The following is a 27,518-nucleotide window of genomic DNA, read 5'->3' on the forward strand; positions in this document are numbered from 1 at the left end:
AAAACTTAGTATTTCGGGCACTTTTTGTGATTTTTCGCCCCTTCTTGACGGATTGCTTCCTGTATTCCTCAGTTGTAAGTCGCTTTGGATAAAAGCGTCTGCTAAATGAATAAATGTAAATTAAGAAAATGATTAACCTTGCAATAGAGGATCATTGCGTATGTCCGTTTAAATTGGTTGTTCTAAATTGGTGTTTCCCAAACTTTTCATTTGTGCAACCCCTAATCAACCACAAACATGTTCATGAACTTGCTGGATTATGCTCTTTTTTACTGTTTTTGTTGCATTAATAAACCATATTCATGTTTCCATTAAAGGTTTGTGCTGGATAAATGTGTTGTGCTTCATCCAAATGTTACCAAAAGTAAAAAAAAAAATTTAGATTCATTTTGGACCTGAATTTTTAGTTTTGACTTGTTTACACCTCAATTACATGTGTTTTACTGTATGAATTGAGGATAAATGTATAAACATTGAGGAATAAGGTTGAACAGAAATATACATGGACTCTTACATGACACCGTTTTCAACTAAAAACTGAAAACTTATGCGTTTTGGCCATTCATGACAACAGTGTTTTGGGGCCTGAAAACGTTAACTTTTGGAAACGGGTACCATTATCATCTCCGTTAAACTAGAAAAAAAAAACGACTAAAAAAAAACAGAATTTGTGCAAACGGACTATAGGCGTGTAGTGTTTCTTTACGTGTGAACGAGGATCGTTTTGATTGTAGTCTGTACACGAAAAATACAAAGGACATTTTTTCCGTTTTTAGTACATCATCTTAATAATGATAGAAAAGGGAAATCTTGCATATGAAATTAGCCAACATCAAAGTATGAACTAACTTATGTAACAATATGCTTACACTAGCCTAAATCAGTGATACAATGTTTTGTCCCAAATGTTACCAAAAAAGGGGTTTTGGCTTAGTTTACAGTGTCACACTATGTTTCATTATAATAAACATGTTTCCTGTTCAAATGGATATAGGTAACATTTAATTACAGAAATGTTTAATGTGTTAGGCTGATGTTTTTAATTCATGGCAAGAAAACTTAAACAAGGTGGAAAGTCAAAAACTGCACCAGTCACCCTTAATTCACGTCTAGTTTACACACACAAACTTATTCTTAACTTTCTAGATGGGGACATTCCATAGAGTTATATTGTTTTTATATAGCCTACAGCTAAGGATGTTTTGTCAGGTAGGTTTAGCTCACTTCTGGGTACACCTTTGTCCTCATACATATGGTTAAGAACACACACACACACACAACTGGTTTTTATAGACTACTGTCCAAACATATTCTCTCCCCTTACACTGACCCTACCCCTTAACCTACCAGTCACAGTAAACTTTCTGCATGTTTCATATGATTTATAAGCTGTTTTCCTAACGGGGAACTCAAAATGTCCCCACAAGGGGACTTTTGGTCCCCGTAACGTGTACACACACACACACGCGCGCACGCACACACACAAAGTAATTTCAGTAATAAACGTTACACACTGTTATAAGAACAGACGAGAGACTCACTTCAGTCGGTGAACAGAAACAGCGGACCGTGATGATGTTTGTCGCTCCAGAAGCGCTTTTCTCTGTGCTGGTTTTTGGGCTCCGTTAGTGGGTTTGCGGTTCGGCCAGACTGTTTACCACCCACATTTCTTCTCTCAAGACAAAAAAGTTTTCTACTTGGTAGGAATCGGTTTAATGGAGAAAGTGCTCAACAAAGCAGCAGCTGTGGCGAGTTTGAATGGTATTTCCTGATTGTGGGATATCACAGCCGTTTCAGAGAATTTCTTCCGCTTGGCTCCGGTGATGAGCGCACGGGACTGGGACAGGCGTCGGTAAAGAGAGAGCGGAATAACGGAACGGGCGGGACTTAAACATCGTGACGAGAGAGAGAGAGAGAGAGAGAGAGAGAGAGAGAGAGAGAGAGAGAGAGAGAGAGAGAGAGAGAGAGAGAGAGAGAGATATCTTCCGTATTCGGAAAAGCTGCCCACCTAACAAAAACATGTTGACGTTCTCTGCTCTCTTGGTTGTGCGAAACATTAATTTTGTCATTCTGCATAACATTTGGGAACTATATGAACATTCTGAAACAATTGGTAACATTTAAAAAATGTTAGTTCAACACTTAAAACATTTCAGAAAAAAAGTTAAATTAACAATGTATTGATGTTTTTGAAGGCCTACTATTTTAAGAACAAAGGGGTCCTTATGATTTCCTTTTTTTTTTTTTTTTTTTTACTTTAGTATGTAGCCTAATGTTGCTGTTTGATCATAAACAACATCTGCAAAGTTACGATGCACGAAGAGTTTTTTTTTAATTACTGAAATAGCTTTTTAAGGACTACAAAAAACGGCTAGGACTACAACAAGCTTCTTCCCGGGTTGGTGACATCACTAACACCAACATCACTAACACCGTTTACACTGAAGTCTCACAGCAGCCAATCACAGCAGTGGGCGTTGACACTGAAGTCTCGCAGCAGCCAATCACAGCAGTGGGCGTTTACACTCTGCGTCCCAATTCGCCTACTTATACTACGACCTAAAAGTGAAGAAAAAGTACATACTTTTGAGTGTGTAGCAGAGCTTAGGGACATACTACTTCGTCATCTTTAACGGACTCTGTTGCTTAGTTACGTGCATTTATCCGCGTTTGTAGTTTTAATCGAATCCTCGTCCATCTCGCAATTGGTTGTGGGCAATATCAGCCGTTAGAGTGCGCATCGATCTGCACTTAGAATTCTGACAGGAAATAATAGACCATCTGGGAATCTTTGGAATACTCTTTCCAACATACTACGATTTGGGACATACTAATTCTTTTTTCGAATACTATTTAGTACGGATAGTATGGGAATTGGGACGCAGCATCACAGTTCACAGCAGTGGGCATTTACACTCTAGTCTCACATCAGACACGCCCCCCTTCAAACAGAGCGTTCAAATCAGAGACTAAAATCAGGGTAGGTCTTTTATTTCTAAATTATGACAACTTTTGATGGAAAAATCATACTAAAATTATAAGTGAACGTTCACTGTTAGCTGGGTGTGTTTATATGACACAGACCGAAAACATCTTCTGCCAGATAGCCTTTGTGTTCCCCACACTTTCTGACCATGATCTGAGTTAAACATTTAATGAAATGGTCTCATACATAAATATTGAATGATTGTATTTTTGTGTTTAAATGGCATTTACACGATGCACTATGTACTCAACCATCTAGTGTATGAGGTTTAAAAGGGTTTCGTTTTCATCCAACATCAGAGTCTGACAGCTGCGTCTGAAATCGCTGAATCGTTCTGAGTGTATGAATCTGGACGTTAGCCATTAGCCATGTTGTCATTGTCCAGCGCCAGTTACGTCACTTCACTGACATTCATAAATCCTCTCCCGTGGCCTCATGGGATAGTAAAGTGTCCATCGTTTGCACACTTCAGAATCTCGGCAGAAGAAGTAGGTCATCTGGGTATTTTTTTCCTACTTTTTTATGAGTAATGTGAATTCAGAGATATTTCTTTTGTCACACAGGCCGACTGTTTTTTGCTTATAGGGAAGTATGATTCGGACACAGCCCATTCCCTTTTGGCTAAGTAAGAAAGCTGCGACAGTTCAGTGTCTGACATTCCACACTTCATCCAGGAATTTAAAGTGTTAACAAATTACAAGCACAGTTTATTTCAGGGGTTTTCAAACTTTATCATGGCAAGGACCCCCAAATATGATGAACCTTTTATGAGGGACCCCCTTCCTAAAATCCATCTATATATTTGTACGTATGAAAAAACATAGCGATAAATAGTAAGCGTGACATTATAAATACAACATATTGTTTCCAAACTTAAATTGGCTATACTTAATGTTGGATGTATAAACTTGAAGAAGAACATTTTTCAATTAAAACTTATTTTTATACGCATCTTTCCCAATAAATGTATGTAAGCAGCTTACACGATAAAGGGACTATAGTGAGAAAAACGCACTAGAAAGATACAAAGCAAACATATACAATTCTGGAAAGTGTACGGCAAGAAAGGAGAGAAACATTTAGAAATGAAACAGGTAGAATGTTCGGTAGACTTTTTTTTACTTTGTCTTTGTATTCTCTGAAATTCCTGATGGAGGACCCCTGGGGGTCCCCGGACCCCATTTTGAAAACCCCTGGTTTATACTACAAATGGATTAGAAGAGTGCATAAGTACTGGGAATACTTAAGAATTGGGAAGCCATTAATTGATTGCACACATGGTTAACCCCGCTCCAAACTCACTGGTTGAGATTAGGAAGAGCTGCCTTCAGGTTTTCTCATAGACCCACCAATGCAAATTTATGACATCTGCTATTTATTTGTATAAAGCATAATGAAACAGAACAGTGAATGAAATTCTAGGTCTAATTCTAGTAATCATTTTGGGACTATTTGTAGATAATATTTGCATTAATAATGCAAAGACTCTATCATTAGTCTCGAGATTCTTCCCGTTAGTAAATGAACATTTGAATTCCCTAGTGGTCTGGTGGTAGAATTTTTGTAAACCGTATCGAAGGTTACAGGTTCAAATCCGCCCTCATATGTTTTTCTCTTCTTCGTTAAATTAAACTAATGTTCAATGATTGTATATTAAGAGCATGGACATGTTTGTGTGAATTTTGTTTTGTGATTTCACCGGAAAGAAGAGAGTCTCTCTCCGCAATGACATTAAGCGATAGGAAGCGCTCGTCTGTGTGAAGCCTGTGCACGATCCAAAAGAGAATATAAACCCCGCCTACTTTGATTTGATTGGCCATCTCGATCATTTTGACATTGACGAGCGCCGTTAGACCTGGGGCAGACCAGACTAAAAATGTAACTTTTAAAACATTTTGTCATTCTAACATATAGAGCGCCATCTAATGGAGTGCAGGATTGGGGGGGGGGGGGGGGGCAATTTGGCCTTTTCTAATGTCTATGGCCCTGCGTTAAAGCTATAATGGGATTGGTTTATGAGGCACACGTGATCCAGGTTCATCCTGGTTTTCTAGGCACACATTATGGTTTCTCCAACTGTTCTGTCAGGGACAAATTTTGTGTTTCGCAAAGTATTTTTTCGCAAAAGTAATGCATTACAATTCTGTTACTCCCTTAAAAAGTAGCTAATTGAGTTACTTAAAACAAAAAAAGTTACATTACTTTTGCGTTACTTTTTCTCACCTGGGCTGGGCTGGGCTTGCTTGTTTGTTTAGTTTTTTTTTTTTTTTTACAAAAAAGTTATATTTTTTTGCAAATGTAAAGACCCTCATACACCAAAAATTAAATAATAAGCCTCAGGCTGAGGTAAAAATGCAAATTCACGGGTGTACAGTAGAGGGTGGAGCTCAAACAAACCTTTCGGCTGTGCTGCGATGCTGGAAGAATTGTGGATAATGGAACAATAGGCTGCAGGAGAAGAAAGTTTTACACTTACACCAATAAAAACTAAAAAATCTAAAGTAATTTTTGCTCATGGTTTAACTGAATCATAGAAGGTCAGCAGCAAGACATTGGTCAATAAAGTGAGATTAAATGCATAAAATATTTGTTTTATTTCTTATTTAATTATTGCAGATTTGCATTGATTCTGATTTTGCATTTGACTGATTTTATTCATTTTGAGGAATACTGAATCTTTTCTGTTGAAGTGAGATTAGTAAATGCTCACATTTAGTCTAGAACTACAAAAACATGTTTACACACAACGCCTCTGCACTTACTCTCGATTTTTCTCAACATGGGGACAGGAGAGCTGTCAGTCAAATAAAATGTGAAAAAGTAACTCATGATATTTTGTTGTAAATTTGAAAAGTAATGCGTTACTTAACTTTACTAGTTATTTGTAAAAGTAATCAGTTTACGTAATCTGTAATCTGATTACGTAACTCAAGATACTTGTAATGCGTTACCCCCAACACTGGTCACCGCATAAGTTTCCAGGCGGAAACAAAGAACACAACACACAAGCGTGTCTCCTGGACATACTGTAGAATTCAAACAACCATATGACGACTTAAAAAATCTTGAAGCATTTCCAGTTAGGTGTGCCTTATGCATCAGACGTTCAGCCAATAGCCTGTGGGTGTGACGTCTGAGACTGAGACTACACCTACACCTACCCCAACTCCACCCCCTGGATCTGGATCCAACCCCGCCCCCTGGATCTCATGTTCTGCAGTAAGGAGCTACTGGGCTTCTGGGGTGAATCCTGACAAATTGTGATCCATTCTTACCTTATTAGTGCTTGGAGTTTATCACAATTTGTGTTTTTTTCCACTCTGCATTTGAGGACTGACCACAGGTTCTCTATGAGATTAAGAGCCAGGGAGTTACCTGTTCATGCATCCAAAATCTCTGAGCCACTTCATTATCACTCTTGCCTTGTGACATGGTGCTCCATCATAATAGAAAATGCACATATCATCACCAAATTGCGTTGGGTGAAGTTGCTCTTGCAGGATATTTTGATACCTCTCTTTATTCATGGCAGTGTTTTGGGGCAGAATTGTGAGAGAGCCCACTCCCTTTGACTAAAAGCAACCCCACACATGGATGGTCTCAGAGATGCTTCACTGTTAGCACGAGACAGGACTCTTTCTTCTCTGGACAATCAATTTTCCTGACGCCTCAAACAGTCGGAAGGAAATATTGCCCTTCGAGACACCAGGCCGTCGTCCAAAAGTCTTGGCTTCGCTTTGTGTGAAGATGCACTCACACATACCTGCAAGATTATTAAAGTATTTCTGATTCTGATTCTTTTGCAAGTCTACTGTTGTGTATTTTCACAACAGAGTTTTGACTTATTTTCTGTGTTCCGAGTGTGTTTTTATACTTTTCTAGTATCACTCATTTAAATTGGAAGCCTTTAATACCTTGTATGTTATACCTTTTGTACCCTTCTGTCATTGTATTCATCGTTTTTATTATTAACAAACATACCACCGTCACCATCCCCCGCACTTTTGAACCTACACAATCATGGGGGAAGACTGCTGACTTGACAGTTGTCCAAAAGACAACCATTGACACCTTGCACAAGGAGGGCAAGACACAAAAGGTCATTGCAAAAGAGGCTGGCTGTTCACAGAGCTCTGTGTCCAAGCACATTAATAGAGAGGCGAAGGGAAGGAAAAGATGGGGAAGAAAAAAGTGTACACGCTATAGGGATAACCGTACCCTGGAGAGGATTGTGAAACAAAACCCATTAAAATATGTGGGGGAGATTCACAAAGAGTGGACTGCAGTTGGAGTCAGTGCTTCAAGAACCACTACGCACAGACATATGCAATACATGGGTTTCAGCTGTCGCATTCCTTGTGTCAAGCCACTCTTGAACAACAGACAGCGTCAGAAGCGCCTCGCCTGGGCTAAAGACAAAAAGGACTGGACTGCTGCTGAGTGGTCCAAAGTTATGTTCTCTGATGAAAGTAAATGTTGCATTTCCTTTGGAAATCAGGGTCCCAGAGTCTGGAGGAAGAGAGGAGAGGCACACAATCCACGTTGCTTGAGGTCCAGTGTAAAGTTTCCACAGTCAGTGATGGTTTGGGGTGCCATGTCATCTGCTGGTGTTGGTCCACTGTGTTTTCTGAGGTCCAAGGTCAATGCAGCTGTGTACCAGGAAGTTTTAAAGCACCTGCACACAGTGCCAAAGCAACCAGTACCTGGTTTAAGGACCATGGTATCCCTGTTCTTAATTGGCCAGCAAACTCTCCTGACCTTAACCCGATAGAAAATCTATGGGGTATTGTGAAGAGGAAGATGTGATATGCCAGGCCCAACAGTGCAGAAGAGCTGAAGGCCACTATCAGAGCAACCTGGGCTCTCATAACACCTGAGCAGTGCCACAGACTGATCGACTCCATGCCACACCGCATTGCTGCAGTAATTCAGGCAAAAGGAGCCCCAACTAAGTATTGAGAGCTGTACATGCTCATCATTTTCATGTTCATACTTTTCAGTTGGCCAAGATTTCTAAAAATCCTTTCTTTGTATTGGTCTTAAGTAATATTCTCATTTTCTGAGATACTGAATTTGGGATTTTCCTTAGTTGTCAGTTCTAATCATCAAAATAAAAAAAAAAAATAACATTTGAAATATATCAGTCTGTGTGTAATGAATGAATATAATATACAAGTTTCACTTTTTGAATGGAATTAGTGAAATAAATCAACTTTTTGATGATATATTATATGACCAGCACCTGTATAGGCCTAATTTCATATAATAACCCATAAACTGTTACAGAATGTATAATATTATTCTTATTACCATTTATATATCTTTTAAAGTGTCATTAATGTAAAATACTAAAAATATTCTACTTAAAATTTTGTCAATTTAGTAGAATAATTGAATAACTGATAACAGAAAAATCTGAATCCCATTAACAATCATCTGAAAGGTACATTTTTTGTGTACAAAAATTATGTACAAGCATATCAATGTTTACTTATTTAATTGTCCATATTTTAATTGAAGATATTTAATAATAATAATAATAATAATAATAATAATAATAATAATAATAATAATAATAATAATAATAATAAACATAATAGTCTTTTGTCATAATAGAATTCAATCAATTAACCTATAGGTTTTAATGAAAGTGAAGATGCCTGAAATGTACATCTAATTCATGAAAATATTAAATAATAGCCCCATTAATTACAATAAGTATTACATTTTAAAACAATAACACCATTAACAACATGCCACTTGGGGCTTTCTGTGCCAAATATGGCTGGGTCCTCTTACCCCAAGAGTCTAATTTTATCTTTTTACTTCACAATAAAAGAACATTTTCTCCACAAATCCCTCATTAACAAATAGACACAAAAACTTAATATTCAACAACTTTGAGTTAAACTAATTAAACCTAATTAAACATTAAATTACAGTGGGTTGTAGTGGGAGGTGCAGTTTGCATGAACATGAGGTTTTCAGCACGTGCACAGACAAATAGACTGATACACTTCCAGGAAAATCAGAGCAGGTTTCAGCAAATGTTTTGTCACTACTTAATTGTATTGTGTTCAGTCCACTTGCACTTTATCCTTTTGTGTTGGGACTGCTTGAATCATTTTTGTTGCATTAACTGATACTGGGTTGTGGATTTTAGTTCCTACCATAGGACTGGATCAAGAGAGTAAACCTATTCTCAAAATGTGTGTGTGAGTCCTGAACATGGAAGGGATTAGTCAAGTCAAGTCACCTTCATTTATATAGCGCTTTCTACAACACAGATTGCTTCAAAGCAGCTTTACAGTGATTATAGGAAATTCATTTTGTTTTAGAAGAAAAGTTTTTGACTGATGAATTTCTGTAAAAACTGATTAGTTATTTAATTTGGTGCCACTTAAATCTTCAACTAAAACAGAAAACCCACAATGCGTTCCGGGCGCCCATCCGCATGGCAACAGCATTTGGTGGCCCGACAACGCAAACCATGAAATAAGTTTGAAATAGTTTTGAAACTATACCACCACCATCCCCGCGCAAACCCCAAAAAAGGTGAATCCGTGAAAACGGCATGTACGCAAGCATCACGTGTTCAGCCTATAGGCAAGCACGTTTGAATATGTATGTGTGCATGTGTTTTTATCTGTTCACAGGGGAAGGGAAGGAGGCCTTCACAGGGGTGAGTCTAGTTGACACGGTCTCTGCAGACACTCCAGGGCTGCGTGGGTCATGTCTAGGCGCAGGTCCACCATCTGATCTGAGTCCGGCACACTACAGTAAACCTCGGGATGAACAGAGAGACTAACATTAGCATAGATGCCATTCTTCTTATGATGTAACGAGTACATCAGGTGTTATGGGAAGTGTAACCCGTTCCGGCTGACCTAGTTAATGCAGCCTAACAATCATTTAACTGATTTGAATAACAGAAATTGATAATGTTCCATAGTAAAGAGATGTGTTTTTAGTCTAGATTTAAACTGACAGTGTGTCTGCTTCCCGAACAATAGGAAGACTGTTCCAGAGTTTAGGTGCTAAATAGGAGAAGGATCGACCGCCAGCAATTGATTTTGATATTCTAGGTATCATCAACTGGCCAGAGTTTTGAGACCACAATAGACGTGAAGGACTATAATGCGATGAGTGTTTGCTCAAGTACTGGGGAGCTAAACCAGTACTTAGTGCTTTGTAAGTAATAAACAAGATTTTAAAATGCATACGATGTTTAATAGGGAGCCAATGTAGTGTTGACAGAACCGGGCTAATATGGTCATTCTTCCTGGTTCTAGTAAGAACTCGGGCTGCTGCGTTTTGGACCAGCTGCAGTTTATTTATTAAGCAGGACAACCACCCAGTAGAGCATTACAATAATCTAGCCTTGAGGTCATGAACGCATGAACTAACTGTTCAGCATTTTGCATTGAAAGCATGTGCCATATATTTTTAAGATTACATGCAATGCATTTGCAGCTGTAATGTGCTGTGTTGCAAATGTGTGTCAGACTGTCAGAGCATGGACAGTGGATCCCTCTAGTGGTGAAGCTTTGTGTCTTTTCCACTTTGAAGGGTCCTAACTCTAACCTTAGTATGTGGTTCATGCCTTCAAATATAAGAATCTCAGTATCTGCAGCTCATACGAAATGTAGTCTCGCCCTCAGTATGACACACGCTTTCTCACTGTGAAACACAGACCTCAATCCACGTATAAAAACACATAAAAAAGTGACACATAATTTTTTTAAAACCTTTATTTTATTTAAATTAGAAACAGAAGTTTGATCAAAAAAGTTAAGACATAAATATCATCATTGTAATTCATATTTTGATAAGTTACAAAGTTTTACAATTGCTTTGATGTATTTCTTTAAAAAACATAAAAACCAAAACACCTCACCCCAAACCATGTTTTCAAATATGAATACACAGATAAATAAAAAGATAAAATATTAAAACTTGCCCAGAAGTTCCTGAGTCCCCTTGTGTCTCATTTATAATGAAAAAGTAGAAATCTTACGATGTTTTTTCTTACAATAATAATAATGATAATAATAATAATAATAATACTGAATAAAGATAACTACCATCATTGCTTTAATGCAAACTATTCTTATTTTCTTTTTTAAATAGATTATTTTAAGCTTAATAATTTGAACCTGATTATGGTAATTTACTGTGGCTGGTCTTCTCTTTTATTTAATTTTTAATGTTTTTTAAATTTTGTATGAAAAATGATACTGTTTTATCCATAGAGCTAAGAAGGTCCGTAGGAAGTAGCATGTTTTTTGTGTTAATACTATTGACATCTTTCCGTAACTGTGTGTGCATGTGTGTTTGAATGCATGTGTAATTTATGTACATGATCTTTTACTTGTCTTTTGCATATACACATGTGTGTGTGTGCAAGATAACAAACATCTCACGTTAACAATTTAACCTGTGCAGCTCAACACCTGGAGTCTGTCTCCAATGTGAATGCTTCAGTAATCTCCATCCTATGAGAAGAGAGAGAGGGAGAGAGAGAGAGAGAGAGAGAGAGAGAGAGAGAGAGAGATTTATTGCATTACACTGATGTTAGTATTTGTTAAATGTTCACTTTGGTGTCTGTCTGCTTGCTGGATCACAGGCAAAAAAAAACCCCTCTGTCAAGGAGCAGACAGTGATTCAGCTCTCAGGGTTCATCAGTTACCATAAATTACAGAATTACAGCATCCTCAAATCATCTCCCACAGCTTCTCGGCCATGTTGGATGACCCACCAAAGTACTCTCACTCTTTCCAGGCAAGTGACTCCTGTGATGGTCTTTAAAATGAATCAAAAAGATTCAAATCATATCGGTTTGAATTATTCAAATGAATCAACTAAAACGCACTGAATTCATCAGAGCGAAATACTGAACGTTGTTTGTTATGTGTCACATTTCTATGTCATAAACTTTTTATTTAAAAGCATTACAGAAATATTTCAGTTTTGAAAAAATGTGAATGCAAGAATAGCAAGTTGAAGTTTTAGAGTGAAGCGTGTAATTTTGTCACCAAACGTAAAAGCAAAAGGATTTCAAAAGATTTTTCCAAACAAACAGTTGGTTCCACCCCAAATTCACAGCATTGGCTGCTAAGTCATTGTTGCCGTGCCGGGTTGGTTACAATGATCAATGTTCAACAGAGACATTGGGCCCTATTTGAACGATTTAAGCACATCTAAAGCGCACGGCTCAAGTGCACTTAGGGCGTGTCCGAATCCACTTTGGCTAGTTTAATGACGGGGAAAAATGGCCCGTGCATGGTCTAAAAGGTTTGTACCTAGTCTCTTAATGAGTCATGGGTGTGTTTTGTGCGTAACGTGTAATAAACAAATCAGAGTCTCATCTCCCATTCCCTTTAAAAGCCAGTGGCGCTTGCTATTTACATGGCGGAATTTGCAAGCGGAAAAACTGAATGCTTCTCCTAGTGAGGAAACGGATCCATCTACAGGACAAGCCGTATTCCACCGGAATCATGTAGGAATTTTTATATTTATATACACAATAATAATCTTTTACAATGGAATCCTTTAATTTTCCATTTTTAAAAATGTTTGTGTGCTGCTGTGTGTGTAATAAGCAGAGTACACAGGTTGTGCACCCGCCTTTAGTCACATATTACTAACGCACCCTTTAAAATAACAAAAAATACTGCGCTATTGACTTTAGCAGGTTTTTGTTGGTCGATGGCACAGTCGTTTTCAGTTCCTCGCCAACAATGCTCCTGAACACACCTGGTTTTCAGACCAGACCAGCACGCAATGCAAATGCATTTGCTATTTAAACAACGTGGCGCAGGACCTGAAAATGATACTGCGTCAGGCCGAAACTAGCAAAAAACACTTGCGTCACGCCTGGTGCCGGGTGTATGATAGGGCCCATAGTGTTCAATATACAAATGTCTCTTCATATTAATCTGAGATATGAGAAAGTATTAAGACTGATAAAATTACACACTTCAGCACTGAGGAGGTGAAAGGGCCAAAAACCTGACCTAAAACCTAAATAAATCTACTCACAACCTCAGAAGACCAGCCGTCAAACATCTCAGATATGCCATATCAAATGTGCTTTTACACACGCAAACACATACACACTGTCCATGCAAGTCACAAGCTCAAGCCTGCTGCACGAGTGCTCTGAAGATCATGACTAACTCTATTACCTTCATAATTACCTTCGTATTATCTTGCAATGTTGGTATGATTATGTGCATGTGTTTGAATGTGTGTGTGTGTGTGTGTGCGTTTAGATTTACTTATGTGTGCTTCTCATTGCAGCCAACATGCATCACTCTCAGGCTAAGTTGCAACAGGAATTCTGGGAACTTGCTGAAGAACTGAACAGCTTTTTTTGAAGTACAAACACAATGACTATAAAAATTTGGTTCACTGATCTGTGATATTTATTGCATTATCCCCAGAATTCCTGTATTGATCGTGTTTCCTCCATTCAGCACCAGGCACTGTACTTACTGTAACCATCACTGTCAAAAACTCAGGCAGACTCGCAATGAAGAATATTATACAGTACTTTACCCAAAAAGAAAAATTAATGTGTGAAAATCCCTTTAATCACAGCTGCATTTACCAGTTATGCTCTTATGTTATATGATATCCATTCTGAATATTGTTTAGATTAATGTCTTACACTCAAATGAAAAGCACACTAATGTCTATAAGAACACTATTTACAGCACACATTAGAACACTTTATAAACCGATCAATAGCAAACTGCAGTCACAATGTTCACTACTAGTTCACTACAGGAATCATCATAGAAAGAGTGAGAGGGTTACTAAGGGTGTAGCATTTCCAATCAAACTGAAAAATTAGCACTCAAATGTCACACACAGTAAGTGATCAGAAAGGTCAAAGTCACAAATGCATCAAACAGTCCATCAAAGCCATGGCAAACCGACATGCAGCCTACCTCATGGCCAAACACAGGCAATTGCCAACAGCAACCAGACAGGCCAATCAACTTACTACAACTTCAGAGGTAGTGGATTATGGTTTCTAGGTTAACCGTAGCCAGGGTCTCCCGTCATTAATGATTGGCCTTTTGGACCTTGTTGTGCGGTTTGTGATTTTCATAGAGAGAATACAAAGAGAGAATACCATGTCTACCACTGTTCAGACAAACAGATAGTCGGCCCCAAACTCAGGCTGATCGTGATGATCAAACAAAAAGATTTTTCGAAAGCGCAAAAAAAGTGTTACAATTTTTAGGGAAATCAACCTAAACATGCTTTATTTATAGTGACTCTACATATTAGACTGAGACACAAGAAAGTATTTTAACAAATTATACAAAAAATATACAGCTTTAGTAGGTGTTATTTTTGTAGGAGTTTTTTTCACTCATTCATTGATCATTCAATACATGATCAATTTATTCTGTAATATCCCAGGTTTTAAAGCCTATTGGTCCTCATCTATGGTACATTCAAGACATGCCTTGTGAAAAAGAAGTGTGCTGAACTGTGCTGAATTTATGTCTATGGCGAGTCATTCAGGGACTGTGCTCCTCCGCAGCGGTTCCTACCAGACCGCTCTGAAATAGTCCAAATATAAACACTTATTATAAGGGTACCATAATGATTCAGGGTAAGACAAAAACACGTTTTGGAAAATGGATTCATGTTGTACATTCTCATTATAAAATTTTTGTAAATCTTAAACACAAAAACAGTTACGGACAGCAGCTTTAAGTGTTGATAAAAAAGGAATGCATGAAGCTAGAATAAAACTTTTTTTGTTTTCGTTTAAAAGACTAAACATAAGATTTATGTATTTGAATTGCATATACATTTTCCATGCATTTGGATTACATAATTTTAACATAAACAAATTAATAAACTTAATGTGATTCATATATTTAAGTCATACATAAATGTAACAGGTAAGATTTATGTAATTGTATTGATAAACTGAATGTGATTCCAACAAGAGCCCAACTAAAGCAGACACTGATCTCCAGCATGGTGACTTCCAATGGAACTATTATTTTCATTAAAACAGAAATTACAGAAATAAAGTCAATCTGGTAAGTAATTTGTGATGCTGGTAATGCTGTTTGTGGAGTTGTTTAATCCTCATCTGCTGAGATATTAAGAGATGTAATGTCTTTTATCTTCAGTTGATTTCATCTAAGGCTGTGGCTGAAGTCAGTTGTAGTTCTTGTGTTTCTCTTTCCTTCAGCGATTCTGCTCATTATCATCAGGTGTTCATCATTAATGCTCAACCATCACTCAATTATCTCATTACTTTAACACTGCTTCAATGGTACTTAAACCCAGTAGTGAGCACACACATGAACACTAAGAAGTGTTAATTTAACATGGGCATTTTTTCTGTGTACTATTACATAAATCTCACCTGTTTCATTCACATATAACTGGCATATTTGAGAGGAATCTTTTATTTTTCATATTTAAAATTGTTTGTGTGCTGCTGCGTCTGCGCGTCCCAGTGTGTGAGACAAGCAGAGTGTACCCGTCTATAGGCACATCTAGTTTTCAGACCAGCACGCCCATTTGCTATGTAAACAACGTGGTGCAGGACGTGAAAAAATGCGTTGGGCTGAAACTAGCAAAAAACACTTGCGTTGCATCTGGTGTCGCATTGAGCAGGGTGTATGATAGCGCCCGTAATATGCATGCACTTGACGTCACCATTTCACGTTTTTGTAGTTTACACAGAGATGATAACGGTAACGTTTTCAAAAATGTGCACTTTGAATCCCGTTTTCAAAAGTTTATTGTGTTAATGAACGGCCAAAACACATAAAAAGGTTTCCATTTTTAGTTCAATTATCATGCAATTAAATGTCCGAAAACACTAAAATAATATTACTTAAAGCTGCAGTCCGTAAGTTTTGCCTCTGTGTCGCCATCTCTGTATTTGTGGAGTTATCATCTGTACGTGAGATGTGCATCGTCACAGCTCCCCAGCGCGGATGAATCTAATGTTTTGAGGAGTTTGTGCGGCTGTCACTCACCGCACTGGTGTGGATACTGTACTTCAGAATCACAGATTCTACGTCTTGGAGTATGACCTAAATAAGAATTTTCACCGGAAAATATCATCTGAACAAGTAAGTAACATGTCTGCCACTTTTGGGAACAAAACATTACAATAAATCACGCTACCAACGGTGATTAAATCTAACGATCGCTCGTATAACAAATGATTATTATTGTTATACTTTGTTCTCAAATTGCTAATGTTAACAGCATTAGCATTGCGTGACTACGTGTATTTAGTGTTTATTAGCGTTACCTTTAGATTTCAATTTCCGTACAGTCTATTCTTTTGCTTTTGACTACGGGTGAATCTCCAGTTTCCTGCAAAAATCCACCATACCACTCTAATTATAACATTATTACAAGCTTACTGTTGTGAATGGGGCTACGGTAAGGAGATCGTTTTTAAAACTGGCTTGTTGTGTACTTGTAAATTGTTTTATTTTGGATAATTTTTAATCAAAAAAAGTTATGGACTGCAGCTTTAAGTGCAAACTGAATGTAAAGTATATTATTTCCCTAATGAGTACTCTTTTTAAATGTGTGATCAAGTGTACTTCTTTTTCACAAGGGATAATGAATCATTTTATTCCTATTCACCTTTATAAGTATGTGTTTAGCATCATTATTCAGACAAAGCCCTGCAGAACTCAAACCTCTTATCCCCTCCTCGTCTCCCTTTATAAAACAATTTTGTTTCTCTTTCATTTCATCTTCTTTGTTATTCTTCCCTCATTTTGCATGTTCACTTTCAATAAACAGTAGATCTCTTTCGCTAAAGGTTTCCCCTCCTGTCCTCTCTTACCGGTCTCGGTCTCAGTAGGGTCTGTTGGCATCTTTTGGCCTTTTCAGCTGCACTTTAAGTCTTTTCATGCCGATCTGAAATCCGTTCATGGCCTGGATGGCCGTCTGAGCACTCGCTGGGTTATCAAAGCTCACAAATCCTGAGAGAAAAAGTAAAGACAAATAGGAAAACTGTTCAGTTTCCATGTAAAACTCACCACCGTGATGCAAGAGTACTGTGGGTGTTCACCAGAGTGTTGCTATGCAGTTGCTTAAATGTGGTACTCAAGTCACATTTATTAATGTAGTGCTTTAAACAATACAGATTGTTTCAAAGCAGCTTCACATTAATAAACAGGAAAAAAAAACTGGAAAAAAACACTTTATTTTACAGTGTCCTTGTTACATATAGCTACTATAGTAATTACTATAAATTATGCATAATTACATGCTAAACCACACCCTAACCCTAGAACATGTAGTTCATTAATAATACTCTGTACTTAAATGTATGATTACACTGTAACATGGACACCTTAAAATAAAGTGTAACCAATAACTGTCAATGTTGCAAAGTTCATCAATTATGAAACAGATCTTATTCTGCTGTAAAGCAGCTGTACAGAAGGCAATAGTGTCATTATTCAGCTCAATTCAGTTCAGGCTTTGTTCTTATCCGATAGTGCAGTCAAATCGTTCTATTGTGCACCAGAGTTTGAAAACATAGGTTTTCTCATTCTTACCGAAGCACTTGCTTTGATTGGTGGCTCGATCGACAAAAACTTTTGCAGAAATGACGTTACCAAATGGTAGAAACATCTGGAGCATTTCAGAGTCAGTGAACTCTTGAGGTAAATGGTAAATGAAGATGTTACACCCCTCAGGACCTGCATCACACACATTAGACTCAATGTAAGCTTCATAGACAGATATAATCATAATGAGAAACAGCTCATATTGCAATGATTTATACAATATTGAATAAACCAATGGTTTGCCTCCATGCCCTTGTGAAAAATAAGTGTAATTGTAGTGTACTTCAAATCTTAAAAGTATATTTAAAATGAAAAAACGTCCTTGCAGATATTATAATATTAATGAAAATAAGGCCACTTAAGCGCACTTAAAGAGAGTTTTTTAACATACTTAAGGGCACTTTTGTAATAATATCAAATTAAACGTTTTTCTTTAAAGTACATTTTTAATGTTTTAATAATGTTTGGTCATGATTCTCAAGTACACTTATTTTAATGTGTTGACTAACATTCTAAAGTACTTGATTATAAATGTATCTGTAGTGTAAAGTTATTACATTTTAAATATACTAAATTACTACTTCACCATTACAAATATACTTAAATACTTGACAAGTAGAAAATACATTACAATAGATTTAAGTGTCAGTAAATCCAGCACTACACTTTAACCATATTTCAATTGATAGAAGTAGTTAATTATGAAATTACATATAAATATGTACTTTATTACATATCCTCCTAGGGTGCCATTGCCCATATATTTTAGTGAATTTCATCACTCTGACAGAATTTCTCTGACAGTTTTAAGTCTGGATGTCCAGTAAAGAGCAAATTCAGGGCTTTTCAGAGATACCATTTGTTTTGAGGTTTCACCAGGAGAACAACTTCTCCTTGGTCTTTTGAAAATGACTGAATGATCAAATTTAGCACTCTCATGGAACTATGATAATATTTTGTAATTATAATTTAAATCTGACACATTTTAAAATAGTTTGATATAAATCAACATCTTAGGAAAATGTTCTGGGGTTTCTAATCAAAATATGACTTTCTGTTACAAAAAGATGCATTGATTTGATACATGTCCTCAATAGAGGACAGCAGGACTTAAATCATGTTTATCAGGCATTTTAGGAGACACAACAAGTGAATAGGGAAAGAAATTACATATCAATGTTCCTATAAAATATTAGATAATATTATGAAATGTTGCCAACTATTACTCCCATTACACTTATTTTTTCATTACATGTTGCTCCAAGAACACATTAATATGCAAATTAGAGACAGTGTATCGATACATCGCATTGAATGGGAAAACCCATGTATGGCCATTTTACCCAAATGTTGCAAAAAGTGAAATGGCATATCAATTCATTTTGTTATATCTTGCATAACATATCTGAGAAGCATCTTTAAACAAAGTTTGGTTAAACAAAATCCTGAAATCTCATGTAATTTTATTTTTTTTAACAACTGAGTCCCGGTGTCCACTTACGAGGACATAGCATAAAATATGAATAAAATATAATTTTTCAACAAAAATCCATTTGTTTCTTATGTTCTAAACAATGTAATGCCACGAAAACATTCTAAATTCAAAATCTCAAGTTTTCATGGGTCTTAGGAGGTTAAATGGGTCAAGCACTCTAATTTCCAGGTAACTGCATTTAATATAAACTGAAACTGTAATATGCTTTTATTCATATGTATGTATTCATAAAACAGTAGGCAAAAAGTACCCGGATGACTGCAGGGATTCATTGGACTTTACTATCCCATGAGGCCACGGAAGAGAATATGTGAATGACGGTAAAGTGACGCAACTGACGCTGTAAGTCACATGAAAATGACAACATGGCGGATGTAGTGCACCCGAATTTCATTCAAACGACACACATTCATACTATATAGAACGTATTTTTCAACAGTGTAAGAAGTACGTTTTTAAACCAAATGAAGTACGTACTATACAGTATGCAATTTGGAACGCAGCGAGTGTGCTCTTTTTTAACAGGAAATTAAATCACCTTCTCTCTGTTGCTGGGGTTGTTGCTGGGCAACCAGGGTGGGTTGCTGTAGAAACGGCTGGCTGACCAGTCCATATGCAGTCGGGTAGGCTGCTGTGAAACACAGAGAGTTTGACACACGCTGATACAGAAGGACAAAGCATTGTGCATGAGAGATGCAGCTGCTCAGTCACCTGTATAATGCTGCATGCCCGCATACGCCTGCTGGAGCGGATCTAACTGAAGAACTGGACTCTGGGCTGGAGAGACAAATTGCATTTTGCATTTTTGGAATACATGTGACAGGTTCCTGTCCATGCAAAACTCACCACCATGATGTAAGAGGATTGTGGGTGGTTGATATGCAGTTGCTAGGCTGTTGTTAGTTCAAGCATTAGGGATTCTCACCTTGATATGGATGAAGACCATTGGTGTAGATTTCCGATGCTGGCTGTCCATTGTTTGTTGCCGGGATGTGACTATAGCCGTTCACTCCAATTGCTGGAGGCAGAGCCGACACAGGAGTTGCCGCAAGAGTGGGTGGAGTGTTTGCACCTGTAGCCAATCACAGAGCAGTGAGGAGTTTAGACTAACAAGAGCGTTAAACACTGGCCGTGTCCCAAATTAAACCCTAAGCCCTCGCATTCTTCTCTCAGAGTCCACACTTTCGTAATGGAATATCACTTTGACTGGTAGAAGTTCACAGCAGAGCTTGCATCAAGGGCGCATATCAGATGCAAAGGGTGCGCTCTTTTTAGGCACTCTTCTGAAAGCTAAAAACTCTTGGTTCTAGACCTGAGCCGTTGGTGTGTGTGTGTGTGTGTGTGTTTGTGTGTGTGTATGTGTGTGCTGTGGCGGTGTGCGCGAAACTAACGTGAAACCAGACTTCATTCGCCTCAACTGAAAGCATTACATGTCTGAATCGTTTCCAATCTTATATATAGGGCCCTATGTGCCATTCACCATGTAGAAAATAGTACAACCCCAAATCAGAAAAAGTTGGGACAGTATGGAAAATGCCAAAAAAAAAAAAAGAAGTGATTTCTAAATTTACTTTGACTTGTATTTCATTGCAGACAATATGAACACAAAATATTTCATGTTTTGTCTGGTCAACTTCATGTCATTTGTAAATATACATCCTTTCCTGTCATTCAGACCTGCAACACATTTAAAAAAAAGTTGGGACAGGAGCAATTTAGGGCTAGTAATGAGGTAAAATGGTTAAATAATTATGTGATTTGAAACAAGTGATGTCAACAGGTGATTCTAATTATGATTTGGTACAAAAGCAGCATCCAAGAAAGGTCTAAACCTTTAGGAGCAAAGATGGGCCGAGGATCGCCAGTTTGCCAACAAATACGTGAGAAATTATTGAAATGTTTAAAAACAATGTTCCTCAAAGAAAGATAGGAAGAGATTTGGATATTTCACATTAAACAGTGCATAACATAATTAAAACATTCAAGGAATCTGGAGGAATTTCAGTGCGTAAAGGACAAGGGCGCAAGCCTAAGCTGAACAACCGTGATCTCCGATCCCTCAGGCGGCACTGCATCAAGAATCGTCATTCATCTATAAGCGATATCACCACATGGGCTCAGGACTACTTTGGCAAACCTTTGTCAAGTACCACAATACGTAGTTACATCCACAAATGCCAGTTAAAACTTTACTGTGCCAAAAGGAAGCCCTATGTTAACAGTGTCCAGAAGCGCTGTCGACTTCTCTGGGCTCGGAGGCATCTGGGATGGACCATCACACAGTGGAAACGTGTACTGTGGTCAGATGAATCAGTATTTGAGGTATTTTTTGGGAGGAATGGACGCCGTGTGCTCCGGACCAAAGAAGAAAAGGATCATCCAGACTGTTACCAGCAACAAGTCCAAAAGCCAGGGTCTGTCATGGTATGGGGTTGTGTCAGTGCCCTTGGCAAAGGTAACTTGCACTTCTGTGAAGGCACCATTAATGCTGAAAAGTACATAGAGATTTTGGAGCATAATATGCTGCCTTCAAGAAGACATCTTTTCCAGGGACGTCCATGCATATTTCAACAAGACAATGCAAAACCACATTCTGCACACATTACAAAGTCCTGGCTGCGGAGGAAGAGGGTACGGGTACTTGACTGGCCTGCCTGCAGTCCCGACCTGTCTCCAATAGAGAATGTGTAGGCGCATTTTGAAGCGCAAAATGCGACAACGAAGACCCCGTACTGTTGCCCACCTTAAGACTTGTTTGCAGGAAGAATGGGACAAAATTAAACCTGAAACACTTCATCACTTGGCGTCTTCAGTCCCTAAACGTCTTTTAAGTGTTGTGAAAAGGAATGGCAACATTACAAAGTGGTAAATGCTTTACTGTCCCAACTTTTTTTGAAATGTGTTGCAGGTCTGAATGACAGGAAAGGATGCATATTTACAAGTGACATGAAGTTGACCAGAAAAAACATGAAATATTTTTTGTTCATATTGTCTGCAATGAAATACAAGTCAAAGTAAATTTATAAATCACTTTTTTTTTTTTTTTGCGTTTTCCATACTGTCCCAACTTTTTCTGATTTGGGGTTGTACATTTGTGAACCAGCCACAGCTTCAGCCTCTATTTATAGTGTAGGGGGCGGGGATTCAGATTCTAGAGAGCATTTGATTGGACAGAAGCTGAAGTCCGCGGTGATGTCATTAAAATGTGATCCATTTTAACGAAAGTGAGAGACTGTAAGTTTTGAATGCTTATATCTCCTAAATGCAAATTTTGTCATTGTTTCGGACACACCAGCTTATTCATAACCTTAAGGCTAACATAGTCATACTAAAAGCTAAAATCTTCCATTTTGATTTCAGGGGGCCTTTAAGTTCTTCATAAGTGGGTAAACAAGGCACTCTAAAGTTCAGATAATTGCCTTTTATATCAATTTAAACTATAATACATTATTTAATTGTTAATATTGCAAAGTAACATTATATTAGAAATGGCATTCTGATCTATTTCCTCAAACTCAAGTCGTTCTGCTGTAATGCTGCGCATGGTAATTACCAGAAGAGGGTGTCATTGAGGTGAGTGGCGTGGCTATGAGGCCATTTGCATTGAGTGCTGCCATCTGCTGCATCTGCACCGCTGCTACTGTTGCGGCGGGTGACAAGTAGGCGGACTGTGCCGCCAGAGCCTGCTGCTGGACCAGCTGCGACAGAGAGAGAGGAAAGAGTTAACACTGTCCAACGTGTGCTCAGTCTTCAGTTCACTTGCAAGCTAAATCCACAGTTAATAATGGAAAGGAAATACAAACAACAGTATAACGGTGTACAGTATTTTGCAGGGATTGATTAAAGCATACGTGAAATACTGGATAAAGGGCTTGAGCCATGAAAATCCATCATAATAATAGCATTACTATTATTTGCAAAGAGAGTAGTCCAAAGCGTAAAATAAACAAACCATTTGAATATGTGCGTGTTTGATGGCACTTTTGACTAAAAAATATGTCTGTTCAAACACACTCAAATTAAGTTTATAACAATGTCCAGAACATACAAGGGAATAAATATAAACAATTTCAATAATTACTGTTTTTAATTATGTATTAATTATTATTGTTATAAAGGAAAAGGCATATATATACCTTTTAAAAGTTTAATGTTTTCGATCGAAGTATCTTATACTCACCATGGCAGCATTTATATGATGAAAAATACAATAAAAACAGTAATATTGTGAAATATTACTACAGTTTAAAATAACTGTCTATTTTATGTAAATATATTTTATGTAAGTAATTTATTCCTGTGATTTAAAGCTGAATTTTCAACATCATTACTCCAGTCTTCAGTGTCACATGATCCTTCAGAAATCATTCTAATATGATTTGATGCTCATGAAAATGTTCTCATTATTACCAATGTTGAAAACAGTTGTGCTGCTCCATATTTTTGTGGGAGCTATGATACATTTTATTTTTCAGGATATATTTTTTATACTATATTTATATACTGTATATATATATTTAATATTTTTTCTTTACTGTCACTTTTGTGTCTTTGATGAATAATAGTAAAACTATTAATAAATGAATAAATACAAAACTCAATTTAGCCCCTTAACTGTCATCCCCCTTTTTTGCATAGCATGCACTATCCAAACCTAAATGGTTGTAATTCAAGAATGCTTTGGTATACAGACCTAAGGTCGGTCTTGTTTTAAAGAAACTTGGCAGATTATTGTAAAAGTGAAATAAATGATAAAAGTGATATAAAATGTTATAGAAGTTTAATCCTTGTGCGTCAATTTAAAAAAAAGTTACACATAGCAGGTCCATAGAGGACAAAAATGTCCAAAAGTGGAACCAAAAAAAAAAAGTTTAAGTTTATGAAAATGATTTATGAATGTTATTTTATATACAATATATATTTTATGAAACATGTTGAACTCTTACACTGGTAGAAAAACAAAGCCATACATCGAGGTTGCATGCACGCACACACGCACACACAATAATAGCTGCATAATTTATCTAATTGGCTCTATAATATGCAGAAGCAGAAAACAGGAATAAAGTTAGTATTTGCTTTTTAGACCAAACCTGAAAAAAATTGTACATTTTAAATTTTTAATAAATAGTAAGAATTGCCAACAGAATAAATGCCTCTTATCAAAGATTGCATAATTGTATAGTTCAATGGCCCTGGGATTGCAGTTTTAATGGGTTTCATATTTTTGAAAGTTTTTTGTGTAACTAGTGCAAGAACATTTATGCAGTTGGCATTAACACAGGCAAAATGATCAAAAAAACTAAACTGAAAAAGACAAACATGTCCATTAGGTCGCACAAGGGTTAAGTTTATGAAAATAATTGTTTATATTTTATATGAAATACCTCCATTTACATTCATGATTTGAGTGATTTGAACCAAATATTTCCATAATTTTCAAACAATTTCTGAAGTAGACATCCTATTTAGAAGTAGTATGGGCAGTTTGCCAGTATTTGATTTGAATTCAACCTCTAATAAACTTTATAGCTCGCCGCCGCATCACACAAGGCGAATATATATATTTTTTCTTCATATTTAAAACGTTTTCAGACCTTTAAAAAATTAATTTGAATGAATGTTATCTTTTGAACTCTTGGCATGAAAACAAACTGAGGTTTCTACCAATCTTTCATGATTTTTCATGTCCATCGCCATTTCAAAATAAAGGTAAAATAAAGGTAAAATATTCTTGTTGCAAATGAATAAATTACTGCTCCTCTGTAGAGAGTGTAAGCTTTAAAATGATATATAGTTTGTCAATATAACTTAAGGTTTTTACCTAGATATTATTGGTTTAAATACAGCTCTGGAAAAAATTAGGAGACCACTTAACATTGATTTCTGAATTTGGAGTTGACTCTTAATTTTTTCCAGAGCTGTATATAATGGCAAACGTCCCACTTGTGTGACGTGACGGTTAAAACTAACACCATTTTGCTAATTCTATCATAATTAATATGAATTTAGCTTTTATGTGCTCATCTTACTACATGGTGAGACTGCATGAAACATTAATACTTTAAAATGTTTTTGTCACTGGCACCTTCACAACTAGTGAAGGAAAAGATTTATTAAAAACCGATTTAAACAAAAAATGTCACTGCTGTGTGTGTGTGTGTGTGTGTTTACTCACTGCTTGTGTGTAGGCATTATATGCGTTAAAGTTGAGCGTCACTGGACTGAAGATGCTGAGCTGCGAGGCCACCTGCTGCATGCGCCGGACACCTCGCTCCTTCTCTGTGTCTGCAAACTTCACCACCAGACTGGAGGAGGCGCCCTGTCAACAGACAGACAGACAGACAGAGATAACAGCTGAGGGGACAGGAGGAGGAGACAATGAGAGGAGAGAGGAGAGAGAAGCACACACTCACAGGCAGAGTCCGGCTCCCGTGAAGACTGTTAATGGCAGACTGGGCTTCCGAGTGATTCTGGAACTTCACAAACGCACATCCTGTGAAAACAACATAAACATCAGTTTGAGTGAACATGTTAACAAACACATACATGCATGTGCGCGTGTTTGTTAACCCTTGTGCACTGTTCGATTTCTGGTTACACTCGTTATGGTCCGGGTCAAATTGACCCTAATTGGATTCAATACAATTCCCCAAAAATCACACTATGAAAAAAACTTACAATCAGGTACAAACAATTCACTTTTAATATCAATACTTTTCACACATTACAAAGAATAAATATCTGAATTTACGATTTATAAAAATACTTTTAACCAGTTTTATTTTTAAGATTGGCCCTTAGGACACTTGCCTTTATACATTTAGAACAATAATATCTTAGTCTAAACCTAAAGTATTCTCGACAAACTATATAGCATTTTAAAGCTTTCAGACTCTAATTTTCATATTTGGTGACTGATTTTCAAAAGAGATGACAGAGCAATAGATAAATAGCGATAGATTCGTCATTTGTGATGCGGTGCCAAACCATAACGCACGTTTTGACTCTTTCCATATGTTTTTTTTATATGCATTTTAGAGATTGAATTCAAATCAAATATTAACATTACTGCCCAAACTACTTCTCAATAGAATGTCTACTTCATAGATATTTTGAAAAGTATGAAATTATAATGTTCAGATCACTCAAACCATATATGGAAATCAAAGAGTCTACATGTCATCTAGTGGAAAACGTTGGTACTGCGCACAAAAACATGTTTTTTTTTTGTGGAGATATCAACCTAAATTTTGGTACAGAATTTGTTCAGATATTTAGCTTTGATTTTCTTGAGGTTTTACAATTGAACATGTTTTGTAAAATGTATATTTTATATAAAATATAAAAATATATATATGTTATATATTTTCATGATCATAAACTTCTATAACTTGTTTTAAACTTTACTTTTACGACTTATACAGTGATGGCCGATTTCAAAACACTGCTTCATGAAGTTGTTAATAGTTGAAGAGCTCTGAGATGCACAAAGTGTTTTGTATTTTGTGTCTGTACAGTTGCTTTTGAATGGCTGTCCTATATGGGTCAAATTGACCCACAAACAGCAAGAGTGTATACAATTTTGATATGCACATTTCACAACGCATCAGCATGTTGAAACTTTGGATGCATGTTAATGACTCTAAATGAGAAAAGGTCACACAATTTCAATAAAAACAATGTAGGTTAGATAGTATTTCAGATAGATTGAAAAAATATATAGCTCATTATTACCATTTGTGGCATACAAAAATTATTTCTGTATTGAAAAAAATGGGGAAAAGCTATTTTTTTTAGCTTCATAGGTTAGTAAAAAAACTAAAATAATAAAATATAACCAAGAAATGTTATTATTTTGGGTCTCTACAATTGCCTTAGAACATTAAAATATGCTGGTCAAATTGACCCGTGAACATCACGAACGTAACAGTATTTTTGTGTGCAAAAATGTATGTCAAAACACATCAGCGTGTTGAAACTTTGCATGCATGTTCATGACCCTAAATGAGAAAAAGTCACAAAATTTTAAGAAAAAAAACATAGGTTAACTGTTATTTCTGGCAAAGTAAAAATCTAAACGGGTCAAATTGACCCGCAACATAACACAAGGGTTAACAAACCTTTGCTGGTGCCGTCAGGTCCTCTCAGCACTGTGCACTCATCGATGCTGCCGAACGGCTCAAACAGCTTCTTCACGTCCTCATCAGACTGCTGCTTTCCCAGCATCCCCACAAACAGCTTTCTGTCCTCTGAAAAGAACGAGAGAGAGAAATGGTCATTTACTCAACATCATGTATCTGACTTTATTTCAATGCAACACAAGTGCATTTTTATTTTATTATCTGCCAATGGGGTAAGGAAAATAATCTTGTTTCCGTTTGCATTAGGATTCTTTTTCTTACCCCACTGGCATATCATTTTACTTTGTTTTAAGTAAAATGTGCTT

At 36.8% G+C, this 27,518-nt stretch overlaps 2 protein-coding genes across 5 annotated transcripts in view; both read right to left on the reverse strand.

Moving 5' to 3' along the window:
* cers2b (ceramide synthase 2b) overlaps window positions 1-1,860 on the reverse strand; it is a 45,584-nt gene extending 43,724 nt beyond the window's left edge. The window contains exon 1 of the mRNA XM_079837415.1: window positions 1,542-1,860. The gene's annotated coding sequence lies outside the window, so the exon portion shown is untranslated. The remainder of the gene's footprint in view (window positions 1-1,541) is intronic.
* A 9,341-nt stretch (window positions 1,861-11,201) lies between these two features.
* celf3b (cugbp, Elav-like family member 3b) overlaps window positions 11,202-27,518 on the reverse strand; it is a 57,469-nt gene continuing 41,152 nt past the window's right edge. Inside the window, exons 5-14 of one of the 4 annotated variants that reach the window (XM_079836999.1) lie at window positions 27,193-27,321; window positions 25,486-25,565; window positions 25,248-25,391; window positions 22,623-22,767; window positions 19,995-20,141; window positions 19,781-19,846; window positions 19,608-19,700; window positions 17,563-17,706; window positions 16,842-16,980; window positions 11,202-11,481 (exon numbers count right to left, since the gene is read on the reverse strand). In XM_079836999.1, coding sequence (XP_079693125.1) covers window positions 16,853-16,980; window positions 17,563-17,706; window positions 19,608-19,700; window positions 19,781-19,846; window positions 19,995-20,141; window positions 22,623-22,767; window positions 25,248-25,391; window positions 25,486-25,565; window positions 27,193-27,321 — 1,076 coding nt within the window. In that variant the 3' untranslated portion in view covers window positions 11,202-11,481; window positions 16,842-16,852. The remainder of the gene's footprint in view (window positions 11,482-16,841; window positions 16,981-17,562; window positions 17,707-19,607; window positions 19,701-19,780; window positions 19,847-19,994; window positions 20,142-22,622; window positions 22,768-25,247; window positions 25,392-25,485; window positions 25,566-27,192; window positions 27,322-27,518) is intronic. The other 3 variants (XM_079837000.1, XM_079837002.1, XM_079837001.1) reach the window with 3 other exon arrangements.

This window comes from Gobio gobio (genome assembly GCF_949357685.1).
Source record: "Gobio gobio genome assembly, chromosome: 15".
Taxonomy (NCBI): Eukaryota; Metazoa; Chordata; class Actinopteri; order Cypriniformes; family Gobionidae; genus Gobio; species Gobio gobio.